At 45.1% G+C, this 22,601-nt stretch overlaps 1 protein-coding gene and 1 long non-coding RNA gene across 3 annotated transcripts in view; one reads left to right on the top strand and one right to left on the bottom strand.

The window, feature by feature from the left end:
• LOC148220358 (uncharacterized) overlaps positions 1 to 3,650 on the top strand; it is a 37,668-nt gene extending 34,018 nt beyond the window's left edge. Inside the window, exons 2-4 of one of the 2 annotated variants that reach the window (XR_015798906.1) lie at positions 769 to 860; positions 1,691 to 1,958; positions 2,519 to 3,650. This is a non-coding gene — a long non-coding RNA (uncharacterized LOC148220358). Of the gene's footprint in view, positions 1 to 768; positions 861 to 1,687; positions 1,959 to 2,518 lie in introns of both variants that reach the window. The other variant, XR_015798905.1, reaches the window with a different exon arrangement.
• A 7,182-nt stretch (positions 3,651 to 10,832) lies between these two features.
• On the bottom strand, positions 10,833 to 18,220 carry LOC148220357 (uncharacterized). The gene is given in 3 exon segments (XM_088155527.1): positions 10,833 to 12,008; positions 12,011 to 12,708; positions 17,132 to 18,220. Coding segments are annotated over 2 exon segments (1,317 nt in total). The 5' UTR covers positions 12,669 to 12,708; positions 17,132 to 18,220; the 3' UTR covers positions 10,833 to 11,349.
• Positions 18,221 to 22,601: the final 4,381 nt, after the last annotated feature.

The following is a 22,601-nucleotide window of genomic DNA, read 5'->3' as shown; positions in this document are numbered from 1 at the left end:
TATGGAAAATCCCAGCAGATGATTGGTAACTTAATGTGGGCAGCTAATTGTACCTCCTGTCTTGATTTGAAAGACGGGTGCCTGCTAAGGGGGCAGGGCAGCTGTGACCCAGCTCCAAGCAGGGCAGGGAGAGGGAAGCTCGGGATCCTGGGGTGTTTTCCCTGAGGCACTCAAGCAGATGGTGAAAAGGACACTGTGCAACATCTGCTTTTATGAGCAGAGCTCACAGTGGAAGAAAGGCAGCAGGAGATGGAACCCCGTAGTGGTGATGAATTCTTCCCACATCAACTGCAGCCTCTGTCCCCTCTGAATGCCAAGAGCACAAGTGGGCTAGGGGCTGCACCCAAGGCCTCGCAGTATCTCTGCCCACTGTAGGAAACCTCAGGTAAAAGAGTAGCCAGCTGCACCCGTCCTTTGAGCTGACAACTTCTTTTGTCTCTCTTAAGTATCCAGTTGTTATTGTCTTCTAGCAACACGTATGGGGGAAAATTCCTTAAGATGAAAAAAAAACAAAAGGAGAACTCCTAAAACCCGAACACCTCCACAACTAATGTATAAGATAACAGAACTAAAACATCAGGAAACACATTGGGAAATAGAGAATATGGTGATTAGCTTATAAAGGAATATAGTAAGCACAAAAGTGACAGAAATTAATAGATTAGTCATGGAAAAATGTGTGATTTGCTTGCAAAATAATCCCAAGAAAGGAAGAAGGTCACGTCCAGGGGAATTCACCACGTAATTATTGTCAAATTGATTTTGCAGAATTTCCCAGGCAGAACGGGTACCGGTATATTTTGGTGTTGGTAGACACTTTTCCTGGATGGCCAGGATGTTTCTCATGTCGCATCAACAAGGTAAGGGAAGTCTCAAAAGTTTTGCTGAAATTATTATTTAATAGTGTGATAAATATATTACAGTGTTGGCTTTCACAATTGTTAGAGTGAATACTACATGTTCTACAATGTTGACTTTTGTAAGAGAAGTTTTGCTAAAGTTTAGAGTTCTTTTAATGCAAATGTTGGGTTGTGATACCAATGCTGGTGAAGAGTTATTGTAATGTTAACATTTAACCAATGAAGGAATCAAAACCTGTTGAATGTGTCAAAAAGTAACAAATTGTTATGTGGGGTGTGGGTCAGAGACAGAGACACACATCCCAGAGCTTCCATTCGACAACAATGTGTTTTATTGTTCAGATTGTTCTTATATAGGTGATTCAAAAGTCCCTGGTCCAGACAGCTGATTGGTCTGGCCTTAACATTGCCCAGCTCCCTGGCCAGTGAAATGTCTGCAGCCCAGGGTGGAATATCATTGGATGAAGTCCCTATTTGAGTTTGAATATAACCTATCATTGTCCCATGGAACAAGGCCAGGTCTCTTGTTTATAGCTGAATTAATTGCCCAGTACAAGCCAGCTTGTACTGTGACAACAAACGACCATGACTAGGACAACTGCACATGCTCCAAAAAGGTGAGATGGAGGACGAACTATGTTTAAATGTTTGAATATGTATGACCGTTTATGAATACATATTTGGCTGATGCAATCCCCAGGGTATATAAGGAGTGTTGCTGTGTTGACTGGTGTGCCTCTGGCTGTGGTTGAGCACCCAGTGCTGCTACTTTTGCTTTATTGACTTTGTCCCCTATTGTCCCTTATTTTCTTTAAATTTTAACTGAGGAGTGAGCTTCGTTTCTCACAACTGGGGAGTCGTCTGGGATGGATGCCTCATCTCTGTGGCCCTATGAGATTCTGAGCAAGAGGTGCTCCCCTCCGATTTTGGCAGCTCAATCAGCTTATTCTGTCATCATCGGTGATTGCAGGCTGACACCCCATGGACAAGAAGGGGCTCATAAAGCAAAAGAAAGGGGGAAGGATAAAGGATACCTAAGAAACTGTGGTAACTGGCCCACAATTCTTGGGCACGAAGACCTGGAGAGGAAAAGGGACTGTAAGTACTGTGCAGGGAGTGGTGTACGGGGGATTGACTGGTATGCGTGTGAGACGTGGACTGGACAGTCTGGATCTGTGAAATGAGTAGAGAGTCTTTCTAGCCATGGTTCCATCTCTCTGTGAGGACACCAGTCAGCAAAGAGATGAAGTGAAAGGCAAAGACTGAGTGATCTCCTGGGGTATCTGGGACTGTGTCCCAGGGAGGGGTTGGACTCCTAATATAGAGACAGGAGAGGGAGCAATTTCCTAGGCAGTCCACTAGGAAACAGGGGACAGGAGTAAGGGTCCACAGTTTCAAAAAGGTTGCCAGATTGAGGTTTGGGGTCCATGTAGGCTAGGAAAATCCCCCCAGATGGGATGTGTGGATTTGAAGGTTAGGAAAATATCCTAAGCATGCTATATACAAGAGCATCTGGGGTTGGCCAACAGCATTTGAGATTTTGATCATATGCCCCAAATTAGAGCATTGTTTATCTGATAAGTAATATCTGCAGATGAAGGTTAACAAGTGATCTGACAGTAAAGGTACCTTATTGTGTTGTCATTCTGTTATTATAGTGGAGTGAATGGGAATGAGATGTGTCGTGGACTGTTGGATCTCAGCAACCTGGAGGTTTTGAGCTTTCTGTGCTTCCAGGCACAGACGCCCTGGAAAATACTGCTCTGGACCTGAAACCTTGGAGAAGACTTGTAAATATAAATAATGAGTTAGAAATCACAAATGTGTAGTGGGTTAGATGTTTATATTTTCACTGGGTGATAGGTTTTAAATTTGAGGGTTTTATAGTATAGTGGTGGTTATGGGACAAGATGGAGAATTTTGAGTGGTGTCTTTTCTTTGTTCATCTTATTCTTCCTTCTTCTTCACGGAACTTAGGTAGTAACCGTTGGATTGATCAGTCAAAAGTCACTCTAAGGCTCATGGGAATCTATTATTTGGTCAAAAGAATAAATAATATAGGTGTTAAACCTCTATTGGTTTGTTTATCTTTAAAAGGCCTTGAAGCAGGCTCAGCTGGGGCCGTTTTTCCTACTTCTAGCAAGGAGCTAGAGGTGCTGTTGGACTTTCTGTAATTCTTTGATAAGATATAATAAACATCCAAGTCCGAACATGAGAAACCGTCTCATTCACCTTTCTAATAATTCTGACTCCGAACAAAAATAGACAAGACTGATGACAAACCACTAATTAGTGGTGCAAAGCCCAGCACACACTCCTACAGTGGACACAGAGTGAGTGCAGGGCAGGCGCGGGGCTCTGTCTGCATTCTGTGGCCCAGTGATGGGAGCGGGCAGAAAGGGGCAGAGTGAGTGAGTGTGAGTGAGTCAGTGTAGGTTATGTCAATTGTTGGTCTGGAGTTCAGCCTTGTTGTCTGAAAGGAGGTGGGTTGTGTTGCTGGAGAGGAAAGATTTTCTGTTCTTAGTGTGGGAAACAACTATGAGGAGTGGGTGGTGTCCAAGTGTTGTATTGCACTATGTAGTTGTTTGCACTAAATAGTTTGCTTTGTATCACAGGGCTAGTGATTGTTCTATTGCACTAAATGGTTCATTCTGTACTCCCTCAAGATATGGTGATGGTTTCGCCCTCCCCTCGCCCCTCCCCTTCAGCTACACCCCATTGGTCGGGCTCCTGTTCCTCCCCTGCCCTTCCCCAGGGTTTAAAACTGTCTGTCATTTGCTGCCCTCTCTGTCTTCTTCCCTTAGAAGCATTCTACATTAAAGTGGGACCTTGGTCCCAGGAAGAATGAGTCTCCTTTGGTCTTTTGCCCTTGTTCTTGTCAGTATCCTTATCCCCCACGGTCCAGAGCTAACATAGAGGACCCAGGGAAAAGAAGAAAACCGACATCTGGTGCTCCAACATGAGGCTTCCCGCAAGGTCAGAAGCCTTTGAAGAGGCTGGATTCCACTAGTGAATTATAAGTCTTTGGACTGTTCAGCTACTCTGACAGCAAGGGCTGCTTTTTGCGCAGCAACCACCAACAAAGAGGGGCCAGTAGCCGGTCTAGCCCAAAGACAGGTCAGTCAGGACGAAGGACTCTCTGCAGCAGTTCCAGCCAGGCAAGGTCCCCAGGAGGGGGTGAATACCTCTCGCATGTGTTAGCGGGGACCCCATAGCCCCCTATAGCAGTTGAGGGTTGGTTCCCGCGTGGGACAAGGTGGTGGCTCCGGGAGCGGTGACACATGGGGGCTGCACGTGGTTTCCACACGCCAGGAGCAGCTGCACTCTGGTTCAGGCAGCGCGGGGCCACACGGCGTGGGGCCAGCCCAGTGTGAGCTGCGGAGTAGCTGCGGGGCTCTACCAGTGACAGTTTAAAAGCCGCGCGGCTTGTTGGTGCGGTCTCTCCTCCTACCCCAGCGTCACCTGGGGAGGAGAAGATGCCAGACCTGTCCCTAAGCTGGTTGTGAACAATTTTACTGCAGAGAAAGGTAGATTTTGATAGCGCAGATTGTTTTTAACATCAGAATGGGCTCTTGACTTTCTGCACAACAAAGGAGTATATATTCCCAACTTCAGGATATCTTAAGTAATGGAAATGTTGCAATTTCTGGGAAACAGTTAAAGCAGTTTGTGTGCTGGTTATCTCTTCATTTCCCTCAGTATACCCTGCAAAATGTAGATTTCATTCTCTTCCTAGGAGAAAATTGGAAACCTATTGACTCTTAAAGTGGAGCAGGGAGACAAAACAGTATCAAAATTTTTTCCTTTGTTCCTTTTAGTTTGCAAGGAATTGATTAAAAGGGAAGTGAAAGGACAGCCACAACAAACTACCCCAGTTTCCCCTAACCCTCCTCCCATGCCCTTAGCCCCTGAGCTGGACGAGACGCACGAGGCACCCCAAGAAACGCAGGGAACTGGGAACAGCCGCTGTATCCCTGGCCCTCTGCCTCCCACCCAGCACCCTGACTCTGGCAGTTGTGGGCAGACTGACAGAGTACTTTCCCTGCACCCCTCTACCCCAGTTCAGCATTTTGTTAGTTTTAAAGATGACTCCTCCCATCCACATGGCAGCCACTGCGTGGCAGGGATCCACGATGGCACTGGCCACGTGGCCGATCCTCCATCTTACCTTTACCATCCCACAATCCCTTCCTTTCCTTGGACACCTATTCCTCCATGTTCCTGCCCTGCATGATGTCATCCCATAACCCTGCCTACAGATGTTGCAATCCTAGTTCCCACGGTTGTGCCTCCTTCCCTGGCAACTCCACCTCTTCTCCTATTACTGTTTCCCATGCTCCCCCTCCCAGTCCCAGTGGGGAGGTGGGGGGCCCGCCTCCAGTCTACTGTGCAGGGTGGGGTGGGCCCCCTCTGAGTCACGCTGCAAAGGGGGGGTGGGCCCCATCCTGTTTCCAGTGGGAAGAGGAGGGGGGGGGGCTGCCTCCCGGTTTTCTGCAGGGAGGGGGGTGGGACCCTTCCCAGCTCCCACAGTGATGGGGGCAGGGGGGGAACACCAAGTGGGGGGACCCCGGGGGGAAGGACCCTGGAGATCAAAACCAGGTCGAGGAAGCCATACCCTCAGCTGCCCCTGTCATATATACTGGTAGGAGAAATGGAAGTAGAAGCTATCAGCCTTTCTCCTACCAAAACAAAAAGGAAATTTGCAAAACCCAAAGGGAGTTTGACCAAGGTAGTGGGATCTTTAAGGGAATGCTGAAAGCTACCCTAAGATCCCATGAATTAGTCCTGGTTGATCTCTGAGATCTCTTCCAGTGTCTCCTAACCCCCTCAGAGTTCGATCTGTGGGAAAGCACTTTGAAGAGATTTCTGAAGGAACTCCTAAAGGAGCTTAAGCAAAGCACCCAGGGTGCTACAGATGCAGATGGAAATGACATCACCTATGAACATCTATGCAGTGAGGGGAAGTAGTCTAACACCGAGGACCAAGCTCGGGTGTTATCCAAATTCATTTTAGACAAAATCTGTGGAGCTGCAGAAAAGGTTTTTAACCAATTGCCAACAGCTGAAACTAAGGTTAGTTATGTTATTATTAAACAGTTTGCCTCAGAGAGTTTTTTTGCAGTTTCTTGATCATCTTTGTGCACAAGTGGAGAGGCAAGTGGAAGACCTGGTAGCACAGGCAGAATTAATTAAGGAGATGGCTCAGAGAAATGCCAACGAAGCCTGCAGCAACGTTAGCTTGGGACTGCCTCTCGATCCTCCACCTACAATAGCACAGATGACTGAAGCATGTGCCAAGGAAGTGGAGCTCTTCAGTGCACCAGAGAAAAGGCTAGGACTGACAAACCCAAAGACTGCAGCATCTGTAACACCGGAAGTAAAGAGGCAACAGGGGTCACCAGAACAGCTTGAACAGGTCATCTGCTTCCAGTGTAAAAAGCCAGGACACTTCTCCAGAGACTGTCCTCAGAGCCAACAGCAAAAGAAGAAAAACCAAAAAGAAGGAACAACCAACAAACAAAAAAACTAAGACCAGAGCACGGACCAGCCTCACGCCATGATATAAATACAGCAGGCTCTACAGTGCAAAAAGGCTCTCTCTTAATGTATTGGTTTGAAAGTAAAACCAGTGCGAGACTCCAAGTCAGTAATACAATTTAATAGGAGAAAAGAGAAAAAAATAAAATACATGCAATAATATAAAAGAAAAAGCACCGACAAAGTCAGAAATACAACCTGGCACCCTGTCAGTCAGGGTGTTGGTAGCAGTCCGTATAAATAGTGGCTGCAGTCCTCCTGGATGACAGATGTGGTTCTGTTGAAGCAGTGCTCCTGTAGAAGGTGCAGTTTTCCTCCGAAGATCCAGCGATGATGTGGAAATGGTCCGACTTTCCTCTGGGATCCAGTGGAAAGGACTGACTTCGCATCCCAAACCCCAGTTTTTTTATCTAGGTAGGAAAGGCTTGGCTCCGGCCCCTGGCTGGGGCATCTCCCAATGGGATGATGTAATCTTATCAGTCACACAATAGGACTTAATGGCCCATTAACAGAATATATCTTCTGGAGGAAGGATGGGTTGTGAAAAGATAACGATGATCATCCTCCTGTTTTTATCAGATGGCACATCAGCAGAGGATATCTCCCATAGAGATAAGGATCACCACCCCTCCTACATTTTAACAGATGGTGATAGAATACACATTTTTGCATTGTACCCCAGGACACTTAACAAAAAAGGGGGAGGGCTCCACAGTGGGAAAAACCTCTCCTGTAACAAAAAAAGGGCGAGGAAGGGAAGTGGAATACAGGTCAGCAGAAAAATAAAAATGAAAACTGTAGTAACAAAGTTTGGCAGCCTCACGGGCGTTTCAAGCTCGTGACTACCAAAGCCTTTCTTTTCAGGTTTACCAGTTGGACGGTCATCGGAGTGGACCTGATGGACCACTCACAGGAAGTGATGATAAACCATACGGGACTGGACAGTGAGTATTTTGTTATTGGGGAAACCGCACACACACCCCTGGAGACTGAGGTGGCTCCCATGACTATCAAGAGAAACATAACTCACCTCATTCTCCTGGCGCCCTGTCCTCAGCCACCCTTGTATTTGGCCAAGGGGCAAATCCTCACCCAGGCCATTCCCATTCCAGCAGAGGTCCCAGTAGATGAAAAAGCACCTGGCGTCTACTGAGCAGAAGTGGTTGGCAAGGAAAAACCCATTATGGGATGCAACCTAACCTGTGGAACAGATCATGTCCATGTGGAAGGGTTACTTGACACGGGGACAGATGTGACTATCATACCTGAGAGGGTGTGGCCGTCACAATGGGAATTGCAACCCATGGCTGGCAAAATCCAAGGTGTAGGAGGGGTCAGATTGGCAAGGATCTCAAAAAAGCATCGTGCAAATCGAAGGGCCGTATGGAAAATTGGCCAGTGTTCGTCCGTTTGTCACCGACTACAAGTGCCCCCTGTGGGGGAGAGACACCATGTCCCAGTGGGGGGTCAAATTAGTTATCTCTAAGACTCCCCAGGATTTTTAGAGGTGGCCACTGTGGAGTGCCCTACCCAGAAGTTAATGTGGCTGGATGACACTCCAGTTTGGGTTAATCACTGGCCACTAAGTAAGGAAAAGCTTAAAGCACTCAAGGAGCAATTGACCGAAGTCCACATGGAAGAAACAACCAGCCCTTGGAATTTCCCGGTCTTTGTGATTAAGAAGCCAGGGAAGGATAAGTGGTGGCTCCTTCATGACCTCCAGGGAAATAAACAAAGTGATTGAGGACATGGGGTCACTCCAACCCGGGATGCCTTCCCCAACGGTGCTTCCCCAAAATTGACAATTGGCTATCCTGGACATAAAGGACTGTTTCTTCCACATTCCCCTACACCTAGAAGATGCCCCAGGGTTTGTCTTCTCGGTTCCTACCATCAATCGAGAAGCCCCAATGAAGCGCTACCACTGGAAAGTATTGCCACAAGGCATGAAGTGCAGTCCTTCCATCTGCCAGTGGCACGTGGCCTCATTGCTGTCCCCAGTGTGCATCCAAAGAAGGGAAGCCGTCATCCTCCACTACATGGATGATGTGTGTTATACTTTTGACTTGCCAATTTAAATATACTCATTTTCTGTTGTGAGACAGAACCAGGAGCAAAAGAGCAAGGCAGGCTTAAAATTTAAAAGGGTATAAAAAACTTTATTAACTACACAAAGAAAAAGAAAAACAAATTCAGAATAAGATCTTCAGACCACTCTTTCCTCCCCTCTCCTAACCTTCATAACAACAAGACAAACATACAAAAAACTACTTCAGTCAGTTTCTAACTTAAATAGTCCTTTTATCAGTTCACTTCAGAGAGAGAAGTTTTTCTTGTCAGGCCATAGAGACTTTTTGACAAGGAGGGAAAAATACCCAATTGTCTCATGGGTTCACTTCTCACGATTTGTATCCACCCAGGAAAACAACTTAGAAATCATGAGGCTCTTCCCATTTTCGCAGCTTTCCTAAAGCTGTGTTTATGGGCTGTGTTAAACTCATGGGATATTACTTTTAAGAATGAACGGTTCCAAACCAAAAATTCTCTTAATCTCTCTCTCTGTTCATGCTTCATCTCCAGAAATAGAGATCCCCTTTTTTCCTCAGGGCAAAGGATTCTAAACACAGATGCTTTTGATTAACAATCTATCAAATGGAACATCTCCCACCTCCCATGCTTTTCTCTATGGTTTAAAGGAATATTCAGTGCAATGTCAGTCCATCCCTACAATCTTACAAAAGGATTTTTCAGCCATCTTCACAGCATCTTGTCATTCTCCTTCCATCTAAAGAAAATAAGCTCTTTAATTTTTTTCCTTCTCACTCCAGGGAGGATTAAAAAGTCTGCAAGTCTCATCTGAGCATTGAAAGAGTTAAGATTTTACATGAAGAAAGCAAGGCCGCAATGCTGGAGCTGTGCCAGGATCTCGGAATCTCAGCCTTGCTGGAAAGGGGAAAGAGGGGGAGCGACTGGGATCTCAGTCAGCCTCCCTGGGTCTCCCTGGCCACTATGGATGGCCACCCCTCCTCCCTGCCAGGACATGCCAGCTCCCCAGACAAGGGGCCTGGCCCTGCCCCCTGCCAGGCCCACAGGCGTGCAGTGGAGCTAGGCCAGGCGGTTTTACCTGCACAGCTGCTGGAAAAAAAAAAAAAAGCTCTTTTCCGGGTTACCTCCTTCAAAATGTGTGTTCACGGAGTGAACTAACTTTCTCCAATTAATTCTTCAAGCTATCAATAACCAAACCAGCCTTAAATTGGTCCCATCAACTCCCAGAATAAGTTCTCATAGAGAGAACTTCTCTCTAAGTCTGTTCTCCCCAAATAAAACCAGCACAATGTGCTTGTGTGCGGCCCCGATGACTCTATACTCCAACACACACTTGACCTAGTGGTTAAAGTTTTAACCTCTGCTGGATTCCAACTGCAGGAAGACAAAGTCCAAAGGATGCATCCTTGGAAGTACCTGGGCTTGGAGATCACTGCCCGGACCATTGTTCCTCAGAAATTGGAAATCATTAGTCATCACAAAACCCTAGCGGATCTCCATTCCTTGTGTGGGTCTCTGAACTGGGTCAGGCCCTGGTTAGGCCTCACCAATGAGGACCTAGGCCCCTTCCTCAATTTACTGAAGGGGGAGAGGGAGCTGGTTTCTCCCAGGGAACTGACCCCAGAGGCAAAGGCTGCAATTGAAAAGGCACAGAAGGCTTTGGCCGAGAAGCAGGCTCACTGTTATCAGCTTGAGCAACCTTTCAAATTCATTGTCCTTGGAAAGCTGCCGCACTCGCATGGTTTAATATTCCAATCAGTCAAAGCGCAGAAAGATCCACTCTTAATCATAGAGTGGGTTTTCCTCTCCCACTAGCGATCCAAGACCATCACCAAGCCACAGGAGCTGATGGCTCAGCTTATCCAGAAAGCCAGGGTAAGACTGCGTGAGCTGGCTGGTTATGACTTTGTGTGTATTCACCTCCCAGTCAAACTTTCTAAGGAGGGAAAGAACTCTCCCGAGAAGTTGACCAAAGAGATGTTTGAGCACCTGCTCCAGAGCAATGCCAACCTCCACTTATCTCTGGACAGCTACAGTGGACAAATATCAGTCTACACCACATCACACAAGCTGTTTAATGAGGAAGTCTACCTCATTCCTCATGAGAAAATGAGCCATAGGCCACTCAAAGCCCTCACAGTGTTCACAGACGTGTCTGGGACATCCCAGAAGTAGGTGATGACTTGGAGAAATCCTCAGACTCAGCATTGGGAAGCTGATGTTGAGTTTGTGGAGAGGTCGCCCCAGGATGCTGAACTGGCAGCAGTTGTGAGAGCCTTTGAGAAGTTCTCGGAGCCAATTAATTTGGTAACCGATTTAGCCTACGTGGCAGGGGTAGTGTCCAGGGCAGAGCAGGCAGTTCTCAAAGACATCAAGAACGAGCATCTCTTCAGGTTGCTCTCAAAACGAATTTATTTAGCTTCACATAGAAAGCATCCGTTCTGTGATGCATGTAAGGTCACATACTGTCACTGGTGGGGTTTTTGGGGTCCCTTTGGGATCCTTGAGACTGCTTCTGCAGCCCTCAGTGATGGAGCAAGTTCCCTAGCCTTGCCCAGATAGAATTTTGGCTCGTGGTGAGCTCTCAGACCAGTGGAGAAAAGAAACCAGCATATGCAGAAAGGCACAAATCCATAGTTTACTCTATGAAGGCATCCTATCTAGCATATACCAACGGCTATTGTTTTACAAGGGTTTTTATATCTTTCGAGGGTTTTACAGTTTGCACCAATTACCAAGGGAATTCTACTTTCTGACCAATCCTTGAGGGATTTTACATTCAAAGCTGGCCTATGGATACTAAAAGAGAATGAACCACTAATACTGAAGATAGATAAGAGGGTCTATCAAGGGGGGGAAGCTAAATTCCTTTTGTATTCATCATTTCACAAGCCATTTCTTATCTCTAAGCTATGGTTTTCCAAGGAGCTTGATCTGAGGATGCAGGGAGATTTGCTTCTTTATGAATGTTTTCTGCTCCCTCCACAACCTTTCTCTCTGTATTTACTAAAAAGGCGCTTCCAGTAACTTTCTTAAAACATTGAACAAAACATGCAAACATAACTAATACAATGACAACTACGATTAAAATCCATAAAAGTCCCTTGACCAGAGATGCGGTCCACCCCGTCAGTCCCCATTGTCCAAAAAGGTTGTTGAGCCAGTCTGGGGTGGTTTCTACTTTCAAATCCTTCACGAGGTTCTTCAGCTTCTGGATGTTTGCTTGGATGGATGTTGAAAGTGATGAAAGATTGAAGCAGCACATCCCCTCAAAGTCTTCAGAGCCATGTCCATGGGTGAGCAGCAGGAAGTCAATTGCAGCTCGATTTTGCAGGGATGCGTGTCTCGTGGTTTCTTCATCCTTTAAAAGATCATTCAAAGCAGCAGATGTAAGATTGGCTTGATTACTGAGCCAACACCCCAAATGAGTAATTTCACCAAGGGCTTTTGCTGCAGCCACCCATGGAAAGAACAGGGAGACAGCAGCTCTTGTGGGATTGTTCCAATTGTACAATTTAGGGTCACAACTTTCATTAAATTCAGTGTAAGGTCTTTTTTTGCATTTTGATTCACTTTTTTCCAATTATGTAATAAGGTAATGTTGAGGGTGAAGGTAGAAAACTTGCCAAAGCTACAGGGTCCCCCCTGAAGGCGAGAGGGGATTCCAGCCCAAACCTGATCACCACAAAAAAGAAACATTCCACGGGGCAACTTTTTAGGGTGGATGGAGGATTCAGAGAGAGCATGAGTGGTGTAATTGCACCAATCTGGATAATTGTAGGCTTTGTTGATGGGTGATATGTCCTTTCTGTATGTGTTTCGGATTTGACTCAATCCAGGCCAGTTTTGCTTTGGACTTTTGTAGTAAAATTTGACACAGTATGTTGCTTTGGAGGACCCCAGCAAATCTAATTCTTGGGGTTCCTCGGGGGCATTTGGCAGTATTTTAGTCCATTGGTCCCAAGTGTCAACTGGATTTGGTCTCTTACCAGTGGTGCGGAGGAGCTCTGAGTTCTGGACGGGCCAGTCATCTGCTACAAAGGGAATTCCTACCAAACATGTGGAAAGTGGGTTATCAAGGTTGCCCATACACAGGCACATGGTATATTGTTTTAATGTCTTTGCTAAAGTCACCCAGACATTGTGTTTGGGTTGTGGACTGATCCAGCTGAAGGCATGTGGCATGGTGAAGAGGATCCAGGCAGCAAGCAGTGAGGACAGCATCAACGGAGAAAATTTTCATCTTTGGACAAGGATAGGCCTTCTGATAGGGAATATAAGTAAAGTCAGTTATTTTTATGATGGGGGGGAGAGAGTGTTAGGGTTTTCTCCTTCATCTCCTTCCTTTGTCCCTTCCCTCCCGCCCCTTTTTCATTTATTTATTTATTTTTTTCTTTTGGGATAGGGAAGTGAATACAGGATTAGGGGTTTCAGTAAAATCATTGGGGGGGGGGGGGGGGAACTAACACTAGGGTGTTTCAGTAGAGGTAGCAATATCTAACTAAAGGTCACTTTGTGGCCAGATCATGCAATGCACCCACACACATCCTTTTACACGTTCAGACCCCCAAGCCCCCCTCCTCCAACCTTCCCCCCTGCGTTCTAAAAAGTGTTGTGCCCGAAGAAGACGCCACTCTTCCTCTGAATACAGCAGCAGTGATTCCACTGCCTCTGATTCAGAAAAAACAGATATATTGGCCACTACAAAGTTACAAGCAACCCAAGATGGTAATTGGCAATTAGCCCAAAGAATCTCTGCCTTTCCTGTGATTTATAAATGAGGCCACAGAGGAGGATCCTCAAACAGATCAAAATGTCAATCAGTTGATACGAAGCAAGTAACAGAATTGGCAAAAATTGCAAAAGAACACGGCAGATCAGCACACATTTTCAGAAATTTTTTAGAAGCCTTTTTTGCTGCTTTTGTGATGGTTCCCCATGATCTCAAAAATTTAGCTACTTGCCTTCTGTTGCCAGCCAAATTTATGTTATGGGAAAGGCACTGGAAAAAACAATTAAAAATACTATCTGATAAGTATTCAAAAGATCCCAATTGACAGAATTTTACTGTTGAACAACTCGCTGGTGAAAACCAATTTTCTAAACCCTCAGAAGAAGCTAACTCTATTCTTGAAGAAACACTGCAAGACATTGCTAACGCAGCAAAAACTTCATTCCTCCTTACCCCTGACGACTCTATTCCTAGCTTGCATTTTTCCAATATCAAGCAAGGAATAGACGAGACTTTTATAAAATTTGTAGACAGGCTCAAGGATGCTCTTGAAAAACAAATTGAGAGCACAGAAGCGCAAAAGGAACTTTTAAGAAAACTTGCTTTAAGTAGTGCAAAGGAACAATGCAAAACCATTTTAAGAGCTTTACCTATAGACACCGATCCCACCATCGAGCAGATGGTGGAAAGCTGCACACGCCACATGTCCACTGAAAACACAGTGGCCAAAGCAGTTGCCAAAGGCATTGCTGATGGAGTTTCTGGAGCCTTTGCAGCGATGGTCTCCAAAGACAATGCTCGTTGTTTCTGCTGTGGGGAACTTGGACATTTTATAAAAGACTTCCCTAACAAACCACTCACCCAAAACCCCCACAACAACTACCACAAACCCCAAAGGCAACAAAAACAACAACAGCAGCCAAGAAACTTCCAATGCAGCCTGGTTTCAGCTCCAGGTGCAGACAACAAACCAAATCTGCCTTCCACCCAGCCCCAATGATAACAAGCGAGGAACATCAAACCCCATTGTCCTCGAAAATTCCAGACTACATCAGGCAGACCCAACATTTGGCGAGATTTTGATGGCAACCCGCCACAAACTGGTGACTGTTTTGTCTTTAAAGATTACAGATGAAAAATTTTATCGTATCCCTACAGGAAAGTATGGACCACAAGATGGTCCTTGGGACATTTTAATCCTAGGTGACAGTTTCCAAGGTCCACCACAAATTTCTGTTTTACCTGAAATACAAACTGTAGCACCTGGAAAAGAAATCTTTGTCCAATTGTCTTGCATGGACATTCCCCTTTTTCTTTCACAGAAAACACCTATAGCACAAGCCTTCCTGCTTCCAAAAAATCACATGGAACGGATGCCTCTCAACCCTACAATAATGTGGACACAATTTATGGGTCCAAACAAACCCATCCTCGAGTGCAGCCTTTTCTGCTTCGGGGAAAAAAATTCAGAAAGCAGGAATGATAGACACTGGCCCTGACGTCACCGTCATTGCCCGCTTGGAATGGCCACCACAATGGGAACTTCAACCTGTAGCAGGCATGCTGGCGGGAATTGGGGGAGTTGCCGTTTCCATGAGAAGCAGATGCAACGTTGTCATCGAAGGGCCTGAAGGAAAACTGGCAACCATCCGACCATTCGTGGTAAGAGCCCCAATCACCCTATGGGGCAGAGATGCCCTAACCCAATGATTCTCTCTGAGTTCAAAGTCGGGATTTTTGATGGGGGCCATTGAAGCGCCCACTGTCCCGCCCACTCCTCGTCTCACCTGGAAGAGTGATGACCCCCAATGGCAGGCACAGTGGCCCCTTTCAAAGGTCAAACTGCACGCATTGCAAGCCCTCGTTGAAGAACAGCTGGCAAAAGGCCACACTGTTGAATCTAAAAGCCCGTGGAATTCCCCAGTCTTCGTCCTGAAAAAGCCTGGAACTGACAGGTGGAGACTTCTCCACGACCTTCGCAAAATCAACAACATCATTGAAGACATGGGCCCTCTCCAGCCTGGACTGCCCTCCCCATCGATGCTGCCTCGAGACTGGACACTTGTGGTCATTGACATCAAAGATTGTTTTTTCAGCATCCCATTGCATCCTCAAGATGCACCACGGTTTGCCTTCTCTGTCCCCTCTCTACACAGAGAAACTCCTCTCAAAAGATATCATTGGCTCTTCCTTCCCCAAGGACTCAAAAACTCTCTGACCATTTGCCAATGGTATGTTGCTCACATCCTTTCTCCTGTTTGAGATGCATTCATTCATCACTACATGGATGACATCCTAGTTTGTGCATCAGAAAACACTTACTTAGAAAAAGTAGTTGAAGCAGCCATTTAGACCATAGAAAAAGCAGGATTTGAAATCCGTGAAGACAAAGTACAATACACCAGCCCCTGGAAATACCTAGGACTTCTAATCCGAGAAAGGACCTTTGTACCCCAGTAACTCTCCATTCAAGATGACCCAAACACTCTAAGAGACCTACACAACCTGTGTGGATCCATCAACTGGATCTTCCCCCTACTGGGACTCACAACAGAAGACCTCGCCCCTCTGTTCAACCTCCTCCATGGCAACAAAGACCTGGACTCCCCACGCACACGCACCCCGGAAGCCCGACAACCCATCATCAAAATTCAGGAAGCCCTGTCTTCACGTTAAGCACACAGATTTGAGCCATATCTGCCTTTCCAATTTGTCAATTTAGGAAAGGCCCCTAGTTTCTATGGACTGATTTTCCAATGGGACCCTCAACTCACAGACCCCTTGTTGATCCTTGAATGGATTTTCACAAGCCATTTCTTATCTCTAAGCTATGGTTTTCCAAGGAGCTTGTTCTGACGATGCAGGGAGATTTCTTTATGAACGTTTTCTGCTCCCTCCACAACATACCGATTTGCCAGGCAAAATTGCAGAAGGGAATCATAAAGCAGACTCCCTTGCCACCCCAGCCAAAAAGGCGCTCCTCCCAGACATCTTCCAGCAGGCAAAGCTATGTTACCAGCAATACCATCAGAACGTGCCAGGTCTGATCCGTCAGTTCCAACTAACACGGAGTCAGGCTCGAGCCATTGTGACCACCTGTCTCAGTTGCCAGCTCCAGGCCATGCCATCGCTGGGTGTTGGGGTTAACTCCCGAGGCCTTGGGAGCTGCAAAGTGTGGCAGACATTACACACACTCCCAGTTTCGGTCGCCTTAAGTATGTACATATAAGCATTGACACATAGGTGCGGTCTATGCCTCTGCCCATGCAGGAGAAAGGGCTGTGCATGCCAGGCAACACCTAGTGCAAGCCTTTTCAGTGCTTGGCATCCCTAGGGAAATCAAGACTGACAATAGCCCAGCATATACATCCAAGGAGTTCCTAGAGTTTGTCCAGCAGTGGGGAGTAGAACATAAAATCGGCATCCCCCACTCCTCCACAGGCCAAGGTGTGGATGAGCCTGCCCACCAGACACTCAAGCAAGTCCTGGCTAGACAAAGCAGTTCAACTGTGTGGATTTTGCCACAACAAAAGCTCTGCAAAGCCATGTTTACCATTAATTTCCTAAATTCTTCATTTGAAAATATGAGTCCTGCGGTGGTATGTCAGTTTAACAGCAGTGATCAGTTTAAGTTATCCCAGCATCCACCAGTCTTAATTAAGGACCCAGAAACTTGGGAGACCAAGGGCCCTTATGAACTCATTACCTGGGGGCGTGGCTATGCGTGCATATCCACCCCCTCAGGCTACCCCAAAAGTGGGTAAAACCTTTTGTCCCCAAACATCCATTTCTAGCAGAAGGGGATGAAAAGGAAGTAGCAGTTGCTTCAAAAAGAAGATGCCGCCAGAAAGAGGAGAGAAAACCTTCCTGAGATCTGATTCCATTTCAGCAGAAACACTAACTTTCAATATGCTTTAAAATATGTTTGCTTTTCTTTTTAGAAAATAAAACCTACCTCCCATCCAACCACGTGATGAGCCCTATCCATGTTGTAATCCAGTTCGTGCTGAGAAATCTGACAGCCACGTGGGTCGTCCCTCAGCCACGCCAAAACATCTGGGTGACCCTGGCACAGACGCTCCGCCTGTCCACCGCAGCAGCAAGAGACCCTATGTCTATCTGCCTGGTAAAAAGTACAAGGAAATTACAAGGCAGGCCACAGTGCAAAATCGTGCAGCCATAGATTTCCTCCTGCTGCTGCATGGACATGAGTGCCAGGAATTTGAAGGACTTTGCTGCCTGAACCTGACCTCAAAGGCTCCCAACATCCACGCAGCCCTCCGAGACATGAAAAGCTTGATTGGACAAGTGAAGCAAGAATCTGAGGATTGGTTCAATGAACTGTTCAAAGGCTGGGGACTCATAGTTAAAACAATTCTGTCATTTTTTGTTTTTCTTTTTCTAATAGCATTGGAGTTCTGAATTCTATGTTGCTTAAATTTCAAAGCCATTAATGGTCTAATTCCTACTACCTTGGAAGTCAACCACATCCAGTTGGCAGGACAAAAGCAGTCTCACTTGCCTGCAAATTATAAGTGGTGAGCAAATCCATATTCTGAATCAGAATAAACCCAACGTCTTTCTTTTAACTTTATTTAACAAAAAAGGGGAAGGTGTTGTATTGAGCTATGTAGTTGTTTGCACTAAATAGTTTGCCTTGTATTACAGGGCTAGTGATTGTTCTATTGCACTAAATGGTTCATTCCATACTCCTCCAAGCTGTGGTGATGGTTCCGTCCTCCCCTCGTCCCTGCCCTTTGGCTACACCCCATTGCTTAGGCTCCTGTTCCTCCCCTTCCCTTCCCCGGAGTTTAAAACTGCCCGTCATTTGCTGCCCTCTCTGTCTTCTTCCCTTGGAAGTGTTCTACATTAAAGTGGGACGTTGTTCCAGGTGTCCTAGTTTCACCTGAGGCAAGACAGACTCATAGGTTTTTCTCTATGAGAAAAGCCTCCTCTGAGTCTGATGGGACCAATTGGAGGCTGGTTTGGTTATTGACAGCGTGAAGAATCAATTGGAGAAAGTTAGTTCGCTCCTTGAACACACATTTTGAAGGAGGTAATCTGGAACTCAGTCTTTCTTTCCAGCGGCAGTGCAGGTAACAGGGCTCCGGCCTGTCCCACTGCAGGCCTGTGTGCCTGGCAGTGGGGGCAGGGCCGGGCCCCCCTGTCTGGAGAGCTGGCATGTCCTGGCAGGGACGAGGGGTGGCCATGGACAGTGGCCAGAGAGAGACCCAGGCTGATTTAAGATCCCGGCCGCTTTCCCTCCCTTCTTTTCCAGCGTGGCCCGGTTTCAGAGATCCTGGCAAAGCTCCAGCATTGTAGCCTTGGTTTTTTTTCTTCTCCCTGTTCAAAATCTTAACTCTTTCAATGCTCAGATAAGACTTGCAGACTTTTCAATCCTCCACGGAGTGACAGGGAAAAAGGAGATATTCTGAAGTCAGTGAAGCAAGAGCTAAGTTTTTTAGATGGAAGGAGAATGAGGAGATGCTGTGACAATGGCTGAAAAGTCCTTTTGTAAGATTGTAGGGATGAACTGATGGACTGCATATTCCTATAAACCATGGAGAAAGACATGGAGGGTTGGAGATGTTCCATTTGATAGACCATTTGACCAGAAAGCACCTGTGTTGAGAATCTTTCACCCCGAGGAAAGAAGGGGATCTCGGTTTTCTGAGGATGAAGCATGAGCAGAGAGAAAAGAGATGCAGCTTCACCGGATCCCCCTCCCACCAGTGTAAGACCATACCAAAACACTAGGAGAAGTTCAGTAAAAACTCGAGGGCCGCTGGATATGTCTTCCCCTTCCACCACCCCACAGCAAGGGAAAATGTCTTTCCTAAGGTCATGATGATTGAGGAACAGAAAGGCTGATCTGAGTCAGAAAGAGATCAAGAAGTTGACTTATTTCTTTTAAGGGAAGTGCCTATGGGGGGGCTCAAGGGGGGGATAGGATTTGTAAATGCTCCTTTGACCTCTTCAGAAGTCAGAAATTTTAAAACAGTAATTAAAGGGTTATTAGAAGATCCCATAGGTTTAGCTGAACAATTGGACCAATTTTTAGGCCCCAACATTTTTACTTGGGAAGAAATGCAGTCAATAATGGGCATTATATTTTCCCAAGAGGAGAGGCAGATGATTAGGGCTGACGGAATGAGAATTTGGGAAAGACAAAATCAACAGGGCCCCCACGGGACCAGAAAATGCCAATAGCATCTCCTAATTCAAATCACAATGATGCAGCAAGATGAGGAAATATGAATGATTATCCTAATCTGATAATCAAAGGGATAAAAGAGGCAGCACCTCAAGGTCAAAATATTAGCAAAGCTTTTGATGGGCAGCAAGGAAAGGAAGAAACTCCAACTGAATGGCTAGAGAGGCTCCAGAAAAACATGCAACAGTACTCTGGGATAGACCCTGATAGTATGGTGGGGCAAGCCCTATTAAAGGTTGACTTTGTCACCCATGCCTGGCCAGATATTAGAAAAAAGTTGGAAAAGATTGAGGATTGGCAAGATAAAGGGTTAAATGAATTATTGAGAGAAGAACAAAAAGTTTATATGCAGAGGGATGTAGAAAAAGCCAAGGCAAAAGCTAAAATTATGGTAGCCACCATATGAGAAAGTAACCCCTCAAGGTACTATTCCCAGATATTCTGATTCTAGACATAAGGAAAGGGAAGGAAACAGGGCCCCTGTAAGATCAAGGTCTCAGGAGCAAATTAGAAATGTCTGTTTTTATTGTGGAAAAGAGGGACACTATAAGAGAGATTGCCCTTGCCGGAACAAGGACCTGAAAGTATTCAGAGATACATTTAGAAGAATTAGCAGACTAGGGATGTCAAGGGCTCTATTTCCTGGGGGATAAATACCATCTAGAGCCCTTGATAACTTTAAAAGTAGGCCCCCAGGGGGAGGCATTAAAATTTATAGTTGATACTGGAGCAGAGAGAACTTGTATAGTTACTATTCCAAAGGGGTGTAATGCAAGCAATGACACTATAAAAGCAATGGGAGCTAAAGGAGAAGGGTTTAAGGTTCAAAAACATAGTAATTGAAGGGGAAACTAGAATAGGGATGGGAGATGTCTTACTAATCCTTGGAGCAGGTTGCAATTTATTGGGGAGAGACTTCCAGGTACAATTAGGAATAGGGGTTATACCTGAAGAAGGGAAAATGGTAGCCAAAGTGCTAAAACTCCGCCAAGAAGATGAGGAAAATATTAACAAAGAAGTTTGGGCTGGGGAAGGAAATAGGGGAGGATTGGATATTGACCCCATAAGGGTAACGATTGAGAAAGAGGAATGTCCCATACTTGTGCGTCAGTACCCTATATCATTAGAAGGAAGAGAAGGCTTAAAGTCAGTAATAAAAGAATTGATAAAGGATGGGACATTGGAACCTTGCATGTCTCCTCATAATACCCCTATTCTCCCAATAAAGAAGTCAGATGGGACTTATAGATTAGCTCAAGATTAAAGGGAAGTTAACAAAAGAACCCAGACTTGTTACCCAGTGGTACCTAATCCCTATACCCTTTTAAGTAAAGTCCTGACTCAAAATCAGTGGTTTAGTGTTGTGGATCTTAAAGATGCATTTTGGGCTTGTCCGTTAGCAGAAGATTGTTGAAATATTTTTGCTTTTGAATGGGAGGATCCAGGTACTGGGTGAAAACAGCAATTAAGATGGACAAAACTGCCACAGGGGTTTACTGAATCTCAGAATTTATTTGGGCAAGCTTTAAAGGAAATATTACAGACCTTCCCCGCTTCTCCTAGAATACAGATTACCCAATATGTTGATGACCTTTTATTATCAGGAGAAACTGAGGTTGAAATTAGGGAGGCCACTATAAAACTTTTGAATTTTCTAGGGAAAAAGGATTGAGGGACTCAAAAGGAAAACTACAATTTGTGGAGTTAGAGGTGAAGTACTTTGGTCACTTAATCAGCAAAGGTAGCCGAAAACTAAATGCTGAAAGGATCACTGGGATTTTACCTCTTCCCCCTCCTTCTTCAAAGAAAGAAGTTAGAAAACTGCTTGGGTTATTGGGGTATCGTAGGCTGTGGATTGAAGGATATACTCAGACAGTGAAGTTCTTATATGAAAAATTGACAGAGGAAGACAAGGTAAAGTGGTCTAGAGAAGATGACAATAAATTAGAGGAATTAAAGTTTAAACTAGCCTCGGTACCAGCTTTGAGTTTACCCTCATTGATGCCTTAAGTTTTAGCTTTCATATTATCCAAATTCTGTACTGTATTAGTATATATCTCTGAACTTCATATAAAGTGTTAGCAAGTTCTCCTCACAGTTTAGTTAGACAAAACAATCCTTTTTCAGCCCAAGAACCAAGGACACCATTGCAGCTTCAGGCCCAAAAAGTATAAACAACAGCGAATTGAGAAGAGCAAACTGGGAAGATGGGACTTCATAACCTGAAATTGTAATTGGACAATTAACTCCAATATGTAAATGGACCAAAACTTATAAAAGTGTGAAAATGTGTGATCTGTTGTCCATCTTGGGTGTAGCCTCGGCAAGGCTGTTGTACTGCTCAAGGTGTATTGTTTGAAGGCCTTTTTAATAAATACCTACTTTATTCCTTTAACACTGTCTAGCCTCTGTTCTAGGTAGTCTCTCAAGGCATCATCATTGGAAAAGCCTTTTTATCTGTATGTGAATGTGGAAGAGGTAGTAGCTCATGGTATTTTAGTCCAGGAATGGGGAGGAGTGAAAAAACCAGTAGCCTATTTATCTAAATTGCTAGATCCAGTGAGCCGTGGCTGGCCAATATGTATTCAAGCCATAGTCGCTACTACCATCCTAGTAGAGGAGAGCTGTAAACTTACTTTTGAAAGCAAGCTAATTGTGTGTACACCTCATGCAGTCCAAAATGTGTTAAATCAAAAAGCTGAAAATTGGTTAACAGATTGCAGGATGTTAAAATATGAAGCAATTTTGATAAATGATGATCATTTGACATTGGAGGGAGACAAAAGTTTAAACCCAGCTAAATTTTTATATGGAGAAACAAAGAGTGACTTAACACATCATTGTTTAGAAGTTATAGAGTACCAAACTAAAGTTTGAGAATATCTAGCAGAACAGGCCCTCCCAAAAGTGGAAAGAATATATGTTGATGGTTCATCTAGATGCTTACAGGGAAAAAGAATTTCAACATATGCTTTAGTTGATGGGAAAAATATGCAAACCATTAAAAGAGGGAACTTACCTTCAAAGTGGTCTGATCAATCTTGTGAATTATATGGTCTAAAGAGAGAATTGGAATATTTAGGACATAAGAAAGGAACTATATACACTGATTCGAAATATGCCTTTGGGGTAGTACACACTTTTGGAAAAATTTGGGAAGAAAGGGGGATACTAAATTCAAAAGGAAGAGGGCTGATTCATGAGGGACTTA

Source organism: Sturnus vulgaris, chromosome W, assembly GCF_052056855.1.
Source record: "Sturnus vulgaris isolate bStuVul1 chromosome W, bStuVul1.hap1, whole genome shotgun sequence".
NCBI lineage: Eukaryota > Metazoa > Chordata > Aves > Passeriformes > Sturnidae > Sturnus > Sturnus vulgaris.
This window is presented reverse-complemented; position numbering and strand designations above follow the sequence as displayed.